Source organism: Pteropus vampyrus, unplaced genomic scaffold (assembly GCF_000151845.1).
Source record: "Pteropus vampyrus isolate Shadow unplaced genomic scaffold, Pvam_2.0 Scaffold319, whole genome shotgun sequence".
Lineage (NCBI taxonomy): Eukaryota > Metazoa > Chordata > Mammalia > Chiroptera > Pteropodidae > Pteropus > Pteropus vampyrus.
In genome coordinates, this window is record NW_011889100.1 from 529,628 (window position 1) to 544,689 (window position 15,062).

Consider the following 15,062-nt stretch of genomic DNA (forward strand, 5'->3'; position numbering starts at 1 on the left):
AAAGGGAACAAAGGCCGCACCTGGCAAACGTACGGCATCTCGCCAGGCTTATGAGTGTCCTTCATGTGCTGCAGGAAGAGCGGCTCGCTCTCGAACGCCCACTCGCAGATCTTGCACTTGGCTGGAAGAAGAAAAACAATGAATAAATCCGCCTGAAAACAAGACCATGGTCCTCCTGACTCATTGTATTTCCTGTGATTTCTGAATCTCCATTTTCAATAGTCTAGATATCATTAGGTCTTTTCTATCCTTTAAAACGGTTTCCACCTTAACATCTGTGTTGCTGATGCCAACTAACCTAGTCTCTAGCTCGACTTCTTACCGAAGCCCCATTCTGGACCCTGAACTTCTGAATTGGACATGCTATCATCACCTCTGGCTTAGAGAAGCACCCTCCTGCTTCCCACGGTTTCCCTTCTAACAGCCCCACCTCCTTCTGAGCTCAAAGTTTAGGTACTATCTGACTCCAGACCCATGTTCTGTCACGATTATTTCAAAACGCACTTAGGAATTGTCACTTCTCCATTCTCGCAGGCAAAAACGTAGAAGCCCACATGACTTCCTACTGCTAATCAGCCAACTTCCAATACCTCCTATCTCTCTAATAAATATAGTGTCTATTTTTTCATACCACTGACAAATGAATTCTTTCAAAATACTATTTTATGTCATTCCTCTGCTCAAAAATAGACAATAATTATCTCCTATGAATAATTCAACATTTACTGACTATCTACTAAATGAGTATAAATAAGAATTTGTCCTCAAAAAATAATCACTAACATAAGTTTTTACCGTGTTATGAGTTATTGTGTTATTATAGTATTAACAAACTTGAGATAACTCAACTTTGTAACTGGCCATTTTGTGACGCTTATAAGGTTGCAATTCTGAATTTTTGGTAAAAATCTTAAATGCTACATATTTTGAATTACGTAAGGATAATAAAGATAATTATTTGGATTTTTTCTTATTGTCAGTGGAATTATTTTCAAGTTTTTGCAACTATGGAAATTGTAAATTTGAAGCTTTGAGCACTTGCTGGACAATGTCCAACCCCTGCCCCCGCAAAAGATGAGTGAAGTTGAGGTAATTCCTTAAAGTAAAACAAACGAAAAAACGAGGTTTTTCATTTGAGGTCCAGGTAAGAGGTCTCAGGAAATGCAGGTATCCTCTGAAATTATTTGCAGAAGAAAAAAATGTCTGTTTTTCTGAGAAGAGGAATCACGAGTTTTGTCCTTATTCTCAAAGGGGTCTGCAACCCGTTCAGAACCACAGCCTAGAGGTACATGAGGTGCCACAAGGGCATGGATAGAGAGATAAAAACTCCTGCCTCGACGAATGAGGAGAAGCTGTGCACGTGTGAGCTGAGCCCTGAGAGGATCAGGGCTTTGCAGACAGAGGGGCCGGGAGCGGAATGCGAAGGCACGGAGGGGCGCTAGCGGGAAGTGTCTGGAACACGGCAACGCGGACATGACAGCCTTTCCGCCCGTTCTCCTCTCCTCTCCTCTCCAATCCCTTCGCTCATTTCTTTAATCCGTTTTGTTCTTTTCTAGAACACATTTAAGCACTGGTGTCTTCCAACCTTCTGTCCGAGCCTTGCGTATTCTGCACGTTTTCCCTGGGCAATCTCGTTCAACCTCAAAGGCTTTTCCTACAACCTATGTTATCAGCTCAGCTGTTACGACTGTCACACAACGTCAATGACAATTACATTTATCGGGCAATTTCTAATGCACAAAGACCATGCTAGGAAATCGGTGAGATAGGAACCTAAGACGTCAGTGGACTTTCGAGATTTCTAGTAGCCTTTCGCATGTCCTCCGGGGGAGAAGCTGGTGCGGGAAAACTCCAGGGGAGAGCTGACTGATTTTCCGCAGTGGCTACCCTGACACGTGCTGGCCGTGGAGAATCCGGGGCCCGGCCTACACCAAGCTGGCTGCTCTGCCACTAACCGCAGGGTTATGACGGCTGATTCTGATGCCCTCTCTACTCCCACACGAGCAAGCCCGAGTTCCAAAGTCCACTGTCCAATATGACAACCGGCAGCACAGGTGGTCAGCAAACACCTAAAACGCGCTGAGCCCAAACTGAGATGTGCTGTGAGCGTATACCAGATTTCAAAAAAATCTGTTTTAAAAAATTTATGTACAATTGGTATATATTATATTAGTTTCAAGTGTACGATATAGTGATTCAACATTTATGTATCTTAAATGTGATTATCACACTAAGTCTAGCAATTATCTGTAACCGCAAACTCATCTCAGCATTAAAAATCTGGTTTACAGTGTAAAAAAGATAAATATCTCATTAATTTTGTAACTTTGATTATAAGCTGAAATGATTATACTTTGAATGTGTTGAATTAAATAAAAACCATTAAAATCATTTCACTCTTTTACTTTATTTAAAATGGCTGCTGAAAAGTTGCAGGTAAAGCTGACACCGTATTTCCACTGACCAGAAGCAGGGTAAGCCGCTGGCGACAAGCCCACTCCTGCCAACACGACCCAGGCCAGGGAGGGACAAAGGGAACGCAAGTCCGTGTTGTAGGAAAGACTCGGGAAAGACGCGGGAGGATGCGGTCTCTGCTCCACCCGCACAGCTGCGTCTGAATGCAACGCCCGAGACGAGACGACCACAGCCGCTGTCTACGAGCCAGGGACCGGGAGATGCTGAGCAGCAGAGCGCTCAGGTCCCGGGCCCGCTGGCCTCTCAGAGGACACGGAACACGTCCTCAGTGTTTCTAGTCAAGGTGTTTAACTTGCAGCGGAAGTACCGAGGTCACACGCGTCTCTCCAGCCTTTACGCATTTGCTTGTGCTGTCACCTAAAAGCTTTTCGTACTTCTTCCCATCGATCGTGACCCTTCTTGTATTTAAGACCCTCAAATCTAAGCACGACCTTCTGTGACATCTGGCCACAGGGGCCTCTTCCCGTCTCTGAGCTATTTTATCTACTATTGGTATCACCAAAGCACATGATTGTAACATTCTGTGTTGTTCTCACATTTTCCTAGTTACACAGTTTTTGTCTCTTCAACAAAAAAAGAAATCCCTTGAAAGACACAAGAAATATTCTACAAGATTGGGCTCGAATTCTCATAATGTCACCTTACTAGAAGTGTATGCTCTTACGCAGATGACTTAGTTTTCCTGAGCTTGTGTTCAGCCTACATTCCCTCATCTGTACGCTGTACAATGCGGACGACAGTCCAACTCATATTTCACTGAAGACACTGTCTCGATGGTAAAGCGCTTTACAATACCACGTTTTATTCTACATAAAGCCTATCGAGGGACTAACTGAAACAGATCTGAATACAGACGCTCCCGCTATAAAGGATTTAGGCAATACATTCCGCATATCTCTCCTCAGGGGTCCTGAACCTGAGCCCCTATTAATGCAGGATCCAGCACTGAATTCACACTGAACAGAACGGAAGTCAGGCTTGTAAGATAAGAGGGCGAGTGAACTAAGGAACTGACATCAAACATGCCAAGAGCTGCTTTCACAGCGGTATCCACACACAGCAAACGCGCTGGCTCCCCTTGGAGCCACCGTGACAAAGAGCTGAGCATACCGTGGAGTTTAAGAGTTTCCCAACTTACTAGTCGATTCATAGGGACTATGAACATTTTCCAAGTGGCACTGGAGCTGGAAGGGAGTGGAAAACTGGCGATAGCAGTGCTGGCAGATGGTGTGACCATCCACCTCACCATTCTGCTGATCGAGTTCTACGTGGTGTTTCATATGGTTCATGAATCTGTAGCACAGCACAAAGTACAGAAAACATACATAAAATCAGTAGCCTTGGAGACATGAGACAGCAGAATCACAGAACAGCCCTTATCTGCTCCCCGCTCCCCCAACTTCCTGTTGGGGAACCCAGAAAAGGCTTCCTGACACTAACAGGGTGCCGTGGAAGGAGACACACTGTCTCCCTCACTCTGCCCAAAGTCCTCTTATTTACCACGACACTTGTTTCTTTAGCACCAGCTGTTGAGTTCACGATAACCCTTAGCAAGACGGGGTGACAGGACCATTCTCCCAAGAGACAGACCTGAACATACAAGGAAAGGCCAGTCTTCCTCTGTCCGAGGTAACGTCCAAGGCTCCCTGACACTTACCGAATGTTGTTTTTTAGCCTTTTGGTACAGTGTGGGCACCGGAAAGATGTGGCGACCTTGGGGAAGTTCGTGAGCTGGGCCACTTTGCCGCCGTCCCGTCCGTAGTAGAAGTCATCGACCAGCATGATGAGCTTGGTCTGGGCAGCGTCGCCCACGGCCTCGTTCGGCTCTGGTGCTTTGGCAGGTGGGGACAGCGCAGGGATTGGTGTCGAAGACGGCGTGGAAGCAACAGGAGTCGTCTTCTCGGGGGATGGGGGCTTCGCTGCCGACGGGACGCTGGGTTCGGAATCCAGAGACTTCCCTTTCTTCTGGTATTCAACCATCTCCGGGCAACAGTACTAGAAAAAAGGAAGACATCCCATCATTCTGGTCACCCTGGGGTCGAGGGTGTCTAACCCCCACGCCTCACCAACATTCCCTGGTAAGTCTGGTTCTAGGTAATCCCGCCAGCTTCCACCCTTCAGTTTCCCAGTGTCCCCCAGTCTCTCTCTTTCTAGTGTGTATGGATACAGACATTGGCCATCCGAATGCCGTACCTTACACTTCTCCCTCCTGCCTCAGCTCCTTAACCACTCACTAGCATAACCTGGCTCCGAGCCCCCTGAGGAAGCTCCGACCTTTGCATCCAGACTAAAAGCAAAAAGGCCAGAAATGGAATCGGGCTAACGGCTCCCGATTCGGTCAATGACACGGTGAGTAGAAAATGAACTGAGGCCAACTTGGTTTGAGTTCCAATTATCTAATGAACCTGGCCCCAGGGCGGTTCGAAAATCTACAACCTAGAAATTAAGACTATATGGGTTCTGATGAATCTGAGGGTCTTTACACGCATCCTATCACGATCCGAAGGGCATCACTCTTCTAAGACAACCCCAAAGAGAAAGTGACCCTTTAGAAAGCTTCCGAGCCGGTCTGGGGCCCGCTTCGCAGTGAGTGGGTGCAGCCTCCGCGGGCGGGACCACTTACACACATGTGCCCTCTCAGAGCTTCGGTCACGCGGAACTGAGCGCTGCATCGTGGGCAAATCTTCCGCCCGCCATCTTGGAGGTCAAACACGGGGACAGAAGAGGTCACTGGAAGAAGTGAGAAACATTGATGAGATTAATAAGGTACTAGACAAGGGTTACTGGCCTTCTGGGAAAGGGTGCACACTCCCTGGGAGGCACATCGCGGTTGGTGAACAAGCCTGAGAGACAACAGGGAGGCAGGCGCCTGCCCTGCTCCTCTAAGTCAAGGCCAAGGTCAGCAAACCAAGGCTCACAGACCAAAGCCAGCCAGCCGCCGGTTTCTGTATGGCCCATGAGCCAAGAGTGGCTTTATTTTTTTGCTGTTAGTTTTTTCTTTAATTGTGCTTAAATATACATAATATACAGTTTATTTCTTAACCAATTCTAAGTGTACAGTCCGGCTGTGTTAAGTAGGCACCCAGCTGTGCCAGCAGTCGCCAGAAGTCTTTTCATCTGCAATACTGACTGACACCCATTAAACGACTCTCCACCTCCTGTCCCCACAACCACCATTCTACTCTGTCTCTCTATGAATTTGACTGTTCAAGGTACCTCATTCAAGTGGATCACAGAGTACTTGTCCTTTAGTGACCAGATCACTTAGCATAGCATAATGTCCTCGAGGTCGTGAATGCTGTAGCATGTGTCAGAATCTCCTTTTTAGGCTGAACAATACACCATCGTGTGTACACGTACTACATTTTGTTTATCCATTCACAGGTTGATGGATATTTGCAATGCTTCCACCTTTTGGCTATTACAGATAATGCTACGAACAGGGGCGTGCAAGTATCTGTTTGGGTCCCTGCTTTCCATTCTTGGGTATATACCCAGAAGGGGAACTGCTGGGTCACATGGTAGCTTTATGTTTACTGTTTTGTAGTAAATAGAAATATCAGTAGTAAAAATCATGCCATTGGATATTCCCACCAGCACTGCACAAGGGTTTCGGTTTTTCCACATCTCTGCCAACACCCGTTATTGTCTTTTGGGTAACGGCCATCCTAACGGGTGTGAGGTGGCAGCTCACTGTGGTTTTGATTTCCGTTTCCCCAATTATTAGTGATATTTAGCATCTTTTCATGGACTTAATGGCCATCTGTATAGTATATCTTCTTTGGAGAAATGTCTATTCAACTCCTTTGCCCATTTTTAAATTGGGTTGTTTGTTCTGTTGTTGAGCTGCAGAAGTTCTTTATATATTCTGGCTACTAACCCCTCATCAGATACGTGGTTTGCAATATTTTCTCCCTTTCAGTGGGCTGCCTTTTCAGTGTCCTTTGATGCCCTAAAGATTTTAATTTCGATGTAGTCTTGTTTATCTATTTTTTCTTTTGTTGCCCGTGTTTCTGGTGTCACATGCAAGAAATCATTGCCAAATCCAATGTCATGAAGCTTTCCCCCTGTGTTTTCTTCTAAGTTTCAGAGTTTTAGCTCTTATGTTTAGGTCTTTGATTCACTGAGTTAATTTTTATATATGGTAATTATACAGCTCCAACTTCATTTTTTTTCATGTGGATATCCAGTTTTCCCAACACCATTTGTTACAGGTTTTTAAGTTTTAAATGGTTGAAAGAAAAGCAAAAGAAGAGTAAGATCTTCTGACACATAAAAATTATATGAAATTCAAAATTCGGAGTCCGTAAGTAGCTCTGGTGGAGCGCAGTCAGGCTCATTCATTTATACACTGTCTGTGGCGGCTGGTGCATCCCAGCGGCAAAGCTGAGGAGCTGTAACACAGATCTTATTGTGCACATGGTGCTTTACAGAAAGGTTTGCCGACCCCGATATAGACTGTTGAAAATGCTCACGCTCATCACATCCTTCTATACCCGAAAACCGTTCCACCAAATTCCGCCTTTAAAACCTTGTTTGGATATCCACTTCCTCCACGAAGCCATCCTTTGACTGCCCCACCCATACCCGATCAATCCATTCATTCCACTGATCTGCAAAGCACGACTGCAGAATTCCTTGGAGGCGACTCAGTTATTCTGTCCACAAGCGGCTATCCCCTTCACTAAAGTTTCTGTGAGAACAGATTGTAGCAACTATGTCTTATTTGATTCCTCTACGCCACAGTAGAGTTCTGACACAACATGTATTAATGTTTCTAAATGACCGGCTGCTCAGAGTCTTTCAGGTTATTGTACCTTTCATTGAAGACTCAGGTCCGCTGGTTCTCTGAGAGCCATGGGCAGAGCTGTTGTTGGACACCACCATCGGCCCGGGACTCTGGCCCAGGGAAGGGATGGTGTTAAGGGTATTCACCAGTTTGGCCACTTCATTGCTATTTTCACCTGTAACCCCAGGTCGCTTCACAGTGACAAAGCTGGTAATGCTCACTGCAGGTGGAGAGGGGAAGGAGGGAGCTATGTTGGCCAAGTGATAATCGCCTGTTCTCCGCCCACCACCCGTCCCAGCTCTGCCATCTCCCCTTCCCACGCCTCACCTAGCTTGGGATTCGGGGTCTGGTTGGACTGGCCCGGAGGCTGGACGGCTAGCTGCCCCAGCGAGGTCGGTGGCGTGGCGGTGGGGGTGGTGGAAGTACTGGGAGTGGACTTGGTCTGCTGGGCCTGGGACTGCGGGACGGTGCTCCGAATGGTGAGCGTGGCTGGGATGACGGTGGTGAAGGTGTTGGTGGTGGGTCGCACGGGCATCGTGGAGCCGGGTCTCACAGGGGCCATCTGAGAGAACACCTGGGGGACTCCCACTGTCGGCTTCACAAACTGGGTACCTGGGGCTTCGAAAGAGAGACAAACAAAAGTACCAAATCTTGGTCAAGAAGCTCACCTGTAATACATTCCCCCATCCTTACTGGAAATATTGGAATAGGAAAAGATTATTTCCCCAAATGGATTGGCGGCCTCATTGGAAGTTACCAAGAGTAGCATGGATGCTGATATCTAAGAAAGTAACTGGTGTCCAAGCTGGCAAAAGCAATGAGCTTAGATATCCAGCCCTGAAAACATTCAACTGAAGAAAAAAGATACCCATCGACTCCTCCCCAAACAGCTCCCCACGCTGCCTTTTCTATACTACGAATGCAGTCGGGAGTAGCTTGACCTTGGTACCGGAAGAGAAAAGAATAGGTAGAGAGCAGGAGGTAGTACGGGTATGCACGAGCCCAAAGGGCGGACTTGGTCCTGAAAAAAGCAATCTTTCCCTCTCAGAATACTAAAGGAGTCTTCCATTCTCTTACGTAAACTCAAATAGAAGACCAACTATGCAACTCTACTAGGCTCTCCCAAAGACGAGAGTCTCCTGGCTCAGCTATAGACAATTCCACTGACATTTATTTAAGAAATATCAGAACTAGGTAGCACAAGCTCAACAGGCCAAAGGCCAAAAAAAAAAACAACCCCAAAACAAAAACACCCTGTGGGCTCTGAGAACAAAAAATTGAGGAGGACAAGCTACAGAGACACCCTTACAACAACTAAACTAAGATATTGCTCTGAATTGTGGTAAACTTAGACACTAAATAAAAAGCTAAGGGGAAATTACAAAATTTTTAAAGAATGACCTTTCACTTCAGTTTCTTAAAAAAAAAAAAAAAATACTAGTCATTGGCAATATTTATCTTCAAAAGATATATCATTTGGTTAATTTATATCCAAAATCTATGCCATAAAATTAAAGCGATGTAAGTTTATAATCCCACTATGTATACAAGTAGAATTATAAGGAATACAGAATTTTCAAGATTGCATTAATAACATCCCTTCAAGATAAAAACTTAAATGCTGATTAAAACATGAGAAGCAAAAAAATGACTATATAAACCTGTTTTATTACCTCATGAAGGGTGGTAAAAAGTTAAAAAAATATATAAATCAAACCACCACCCTGGCCAAAGGTTAGAAACAGTTTTCAAAAAGCTGGGCTTAAATACACTTTGTAAATGACCTAGAGTACTTTGAGACAATAAAAACAAATCTGGATGCAGGTTTATTCCACGTGGACAGACATTTTTCCTTACCTGGGACTAGTGTGATTGGTCTAACCGTTTGGCCTTGCTGTACGTTCAGCACAATCCCAACCTGATTCATTGCATTTTGTACAGGTCGGACATTTCTTACAGGAAATCCCTGCATTAAAAAGCAAAATGATCTTTAACATGGAGACCCGCTAATGCTAGCAGAGACTGCAGTGAGACCCACATCCAAAAAAATCCCCATGCCTTTATCTAATGGTTCCTTCTCTAGAATGAGAGCTTTTAAATGACTGAGATGTAGAAATTTAGGAATTCTAGCAAACTTCCGAGTGATAAAATACCAAAATGGAGAATAAGCTTTGGTGCACATGAACAAAAATGAAAACCTACTTCCTGTCTTAAGAAAACCTCAGCTTAAAAATCTCATCCAGAGACTGACCTGTAAACTGCGAAAGATGTAGAAGTTAAAAAAAACCCGACACTAATGACATTCACTGCAGTGACTCAACATACTGCCTTGCACCCCGTGTTCGGCAGCGGGCTTCCCACTTCGACTCACCTCGCACGGCGAGTAAGTCATCCGTCTGCCTTCTCCAAAGATCTGCCTGCACTTTACCGATTTCATATACATTTTCCAGAAATCAACTAATTCACCCCATTTTAAGAAAAATAGCCCAAGCAAAGGGTGAGACACCGTGAGGGCCAAGGGTGAAGCTTTCCCACTAAGTTCCGCCCAAACCTCATCAAATCACTTCACAGCCCTCCAAGGGGCATGAAGGAAACGCCCCCGCTGCACGCTAGGCTTTCTGCAAGTCAGCATCACCTTACGAAGCAGAGGACAAGGCCAGGTAAAAACAGGATTTGGAGCCACTTCCAACGGTGTTAAAGGCTCTGAGGCGGAGCCTCCGGGGTTCACGTGATCTTTTTCGCCTCCCTACCAAGGCCCAGCACCCGTCCCACTCACCTGTGTGGTGATGAATATTGGCTGCGAGGCCACAGGGGAGCTAGTCACGTGATTGGCATTCTGCATGACCTGGACAGGCCTCAATACTGGTTGACTAACCATTGTGCCCAGACCCGGGGCTGGATTCTGGGTTAGGATGAGTGGCTGTCCACCTTGCTGGACCAAAGAATTGCCAGCTAAAGAGTAAAAGAGAGAGGAAAAAAGGAATGTAAGAGAAAAGAAACTCACATTTGATAAGAAACATGATCTTAGATAAGAAATGGTGTCCCAGATACCAAAATATCCAAGACTGTCACTCACCTCAGGTTTAATGTCACCAAATTCACCAAAAATTTAAGCTTCACCCAAATCTACAACTAACAGAAAAACAGGTAGGTAGGGGAGGTTCACTAACATCCCCCCTAGGCATCTTAACCAGGCATGTCTTAACACAGTAAGACTTCTACGTGGCTGTCACTCTGACTAATTATCTAAGTGTGCACGCATCATCTCCCATACCAAAACAGCGAAACAAAATAACATGTTTCTTTTTCCTGGAAAAAAAAAAAAAAAAGGAAAAAGTTCTTTTGTCTTAAAAAAAACAAAGACACTATATTTTAACCTATTCTGTCAGAATGTAATTTGCTGCTGATGCACCCTAACCTTTTTACAAAGAACATTCATCAAGAACATTAATTCGGCAAATACATAGAATTTAAAGAATGACATCTCTTCCGAGAGAGTCAAATCTCAGAAATGCAAGACTAAACCACCATTGCCTTGTACAGATACGGAACACAGAGACAGGCCAACTACCTTCTCCCTCTGCCGTCAAGACTGATGAGGAAAAGTCCTAGTCAAAAACTAATCAACGCCAAGTAAAAATGACATGATTTCAAGAGATAATGACTCAGTCATGAATATTAATATAATAAATACTAATAACCTGGGCTAATTGTTACTGAAATATTTTAAGTTCTTTTTCATTTGTGAGAAAAGCAATTTTGTATATGTTTTTAAGTCCTCTACTACACTTGACTAAAAAATCCTTAATATTACGTTTCCTAATTTACAAAGAATATTGCAAAACTAGATAGAAGACATGGTTCCATAGTGTAGCAGTTAACACGTCTGCTTTATACGCAGAAGGTCCTGGGTTTGCGCCCCAGTGGAGCCACGGTCCATGGTCTACAGCCATGCCACCCTGAACAAGCCCGATGTCTGATCTCAGAAGCTAAGCAGGGCCGGGCCTGGTTAGTACTTGGATGGGAGGCCACCTAGGAAGACCAGGTGCTATAGACATAAATAACAATAAATAAAATAATAATAAAACAAAAACTAGATAGAAAATTTCAGGGAGCCAATCAATATACCTGAATCAAAGATTAAAACGAAACACTGCCTCAACTTTACCTCAATTCACAATGGGATGATCTCCTCTGAACGGTATGCTCTCCTTGACAGACGGAGTCACGGCCGTCAGCTGCCAATTTAGTTAGACCAGCAGAGTGGCTATGCAGGTGGCTATTAATGGGCCAACAGTGGCTTCTCCCATATTCTCCCAGAAACTGGGAGCCCATTGGTGGACCAGACCCTCATAGTTACTGAGCCAGCAGACTAGAAATTGAGGCTGACAGATTAACAAAAAATTCCAAGTTCTATCTATGCTAACTATGCTGACAATTTATTGACTACACAGATTTTAAATTTAAGTATTTTATTATGGATAAGTTATAAGAAATATATATAATTAGAACACTAAAATGAATCCCCATGTACCCAACACCGCACCAAGTTTCAACAATTATCAACTTATGGCATATCTTGTTTCATCGGCACCTCCCACCCACTTACTAGTTCCCATGTCATTGTGAAACAAGTTCCAGATCATATCATTTCATCTATAAATTTCATTATGTCTCTAAAAGAACTTAAAAAAAAAAAGTGTCAACACCATTATCATGCCTAAAAATATAATAATTCTGTGACTATAGGTGATAACACTGTATTATAGAAGTGAAATTTGTTGAGTAGGACTTAAATGTTCTCACTCCCCCACCAAGGTCAGTATATGAGGTGATGGATGTGTTAATTAACTAGACGGCAGGCATCCTTCCACAATATAGATCAAATCACTATGTACACTTCGATCTTGCGGTTATATTTGTTCATTATATTCAATAAAGTTAAATGTGTAAATACTCTTTAATATCAAATACCAAGTTAGAATTCAAACTGACTGTCAATGATTTTTTAAAAGAGTTTGTTTGAAACGGGTTATAAAAGATTCACTACAGATATGCAACTGAAGGACCTCTCTCTTAAGTCTCTTTTAATCTATAGGGTCCCTCCCCATCCATCTCTTTCACTCCTTTACAATTTATGGCTGAAAAATATTGACTAAACAAAACCAAATATTTTCCATTCATTAATTTAACTGCCTGGGTAAAAAAAAAATGTTATTTATCTAAGATTAAATTCTTAAGATAATCGCTGACTCAACATCTCAACTACATATAGGAAGAAAACGATGGAAATGTTTTGCATTTATGTGAAATCAACCAGCATTAGCAAGTCTGAAAGGCAGGCCTGGTTCCCATATAATCTGCACAAACCCTACTACTATAAAGAATGCCAACCTGAGGGTTTTCTGCAAATATTCTGACATCAGGGTCATGTTTGAATTTTGGTGGATTGTCAGGGCTTTTTCAAAAACACAGTGCAAACAAAAAAGTGGGTTTCTAAGTCGAAATTAGGTTCACAATTCAACTAAAACCAGCATATGAAAAGTCACTTTGGGTAAATTAAAGGATATCTACTTATTTATTATTTTTAATGAATTCTTTGAATGAATTTCAATGAATTCTAACAATTCTAATTCTAATGAATTTTTAAAAATAATTTCTGCATTTTTCTTAATTCTTTCCTCAAAGAAATTCTGACAATTCAAAGGTCACACAAAGTTCTATTTCCAGAGGATGAAAGAGGCAATGAGAACTGGGAGGCTTAAAAAAAGGCTTTAAAAGAATGATCCAACGAATCTCCTGCCTCTAAGTTCACGCTCATGTGTAAGGCTAGGGTACCAGCCATGAACTGACGAATGAGCAAAGAAGATTCAGAGCGGCTTCTTTCACAGTATGTTCTGTTCGTTTTACAAATCTGGAGGTCTTGATTTTTTTCCGTTATTAAGTTTACTTACACAGCTTTAAACCCCAGAGATATGAGGGCTAAAATGGAGTCGAAATGAGCTGAAGTGGACTTGAAAATCATCACTAGTTACGCAGTAAGAAATTATAACGTTAAATACGCATCCTTCACAGGTCAGAATTAAGCAGTGGTTTATTTCACTTCATGATTTTTTCCAATGCGAAAGTATAATCAGAGCTATAGGAATAGTTTTCTGATGAGGAGTGATAGATTATGAAGAAGAGCAAAAAGAATTGCAAAAATTTTTGAAAAATTTATTCCTGACGCATTCTTAAAACAAACATACAGTTTTACTGATATATAATCCATATACCATACATAACACCCATTTAAAGGGTACAATTAAAAAAATAAATAAAGGGTACAATTCAGAGGTTTTTAGTATATTTGCAAGGTTTGTGCAACTATCCCCACTACTTAATTTCAGAACATTTTCATCACCCCCAAAAGAAACCTGCACTCATCAGCAGTTATTACCCATTCTCCTCTCCTCCAGCCCTGACGGCCACTAATCTACTCTCGTCTCCACGGATTTGCCTATTCTGGACATTTCATACAAATGGAGTCATATAATATGTGGCCTTTTGTACCTAATTTCTTTTGCTTACCATTATGTTTTCAAGTTTCATTCATATTGTAGCATATGTCCGTGTTTCATCCCTTTTTCTGGCCTGATAATATTGCCTTGTAGAGATATAAGATATATACCACATTTTGTTTATCCATTCAACAGTTTAGGTTGTTTCCACTTTTTGGCTATAAAAAATACTGTTGCTACTAACATCTGTGCACAAGTATTCGTGTTTTCAATTCTCTTGGGTGTATTAAGAATAAAATTGCTGGGTCACATGATCACTCTGCGTTTAACTTTTTGGGAAACTGCCAAACTATCTTCCAAAGCAGCCACAACCATTTTACATTCTCATCAGCAACACGAGAGTTCCAATTTCTCCACATTATCACCAATACTTGTTATTGATCACCTTTTGGATTCCAGCCATCCTAGTGGGTATGAAGTGGTATCTCCTTGTGTTTTTGATAAGCATTTCCCTTAGTAACTAATGATGTTGGGCACCTTTTCATGTGCTTATTGGCCATTTATATATCTTCTTTGGAGAAATGCCTATTCAGATCCTTTACCATTTAAAAATTGGATTGTCTTTTTATTACTGGATTGTACTAGTTCTTTATATATTCCAGATACGAGTCCCTTATTGAATATATTATTTGCAAAATTTTTCTCCCATTCTACGGGTTATATGTTTTCACTTTCTTGATTGTGCCCTTTGAAACATAAAAGGTTTTAATTTTTATAAAGTTCAATTTATCTAATTTTTCTGTAGTTTCTTATGCTTTTGGTGCCCCATCTAAGAAGCCAATGCCTAAGCAAAGGTCATAAAGACTTACACCTGTGTTTGCTTCTAAGCGTTTTACAGTTACATAGCTTTAGCTCTTACATTTAGGTCTTTGACCATCTACAGTTAATGTCTGTATATGATATGAGGTACAGGCGGCACTTCACTTTTTTTCAATGTGGAAAAAGTATCCAGTTGTCCTAGTATCATTTGTTTTAAAAAACGTATTCTTTCTCCATTGTATAAGAAAAAATTAGATTGTTTTTCTTTTAACCAACTATCACTCTCCATGAAACAAAAGGTATTTTGGAGTCTAGGACAAAATTGTGTCCACCCCTCCCATTCCATTTATTCTTTTAAAATAATATTCATCTTAAATATATTTTAACATTTGATCCATAAATATGTTAAATAAATTTAAGTTACGAAGTTTACCAATAAAACGAACACCACCCCATCTAGGACCAGGCCATGATCAACA

The 15,062-nt window shown here is 42.3% G+C and overlaps 1 protein-coding gene and 1 pseudogene across 1 annotated transcript in view; one reads left to right on the forward strand and one right to left on the reverse strand.

Moving 5' to 3' along the window:
* Positions 1 to 15,062, reverse strand: part of POGZ (pogo transposable element derived with ZNF domain) — a 40,413-nt gene that overhangs the window by 8,324 nt on the left and 17,027 nt on the right. Inside the window, exons 4-11 of the mRNA XM_011377664.2 lie at positions 10,041 to 10,216; positions 9,122 to 9,230; positions 7,592 to 7,882; positions 7,293 to 7,484; positions 5,099 to 5,205; positions 4,133 to 4,470; positions 3,614 to 3,768; positions 21 to 121 (exon numbers count right to left, since the gene is read on the reverse strand). Coding sequence (XP_011375966.1) covers positions 21 to 121; positions 3,614 to 3,768; positions 4,133 to 4,470; positions 5,099 to 5,205; positions 7,293 to 7,484; positions 7,592 to 7,882; positions 9,122 to 9,230; positions 10,041 to 10,216 — 1,469 coding nt within the window. The remainder of the gene's footprint in view (positions 1 to 20; positions 122 to 3,613; positions 3,769 to 4,132; positions 4,471 to 5,098; positions 5,206 to 7,292; positions 7,485 to 7,591; positions 7,883 to 9,121; positions 9,231 to 10,040; positions 10,217 to 15,062) is intronic.
* LOC111730554 lies at positions 11,206 to 11,321 on the forward strand (annotated as a pseudogene).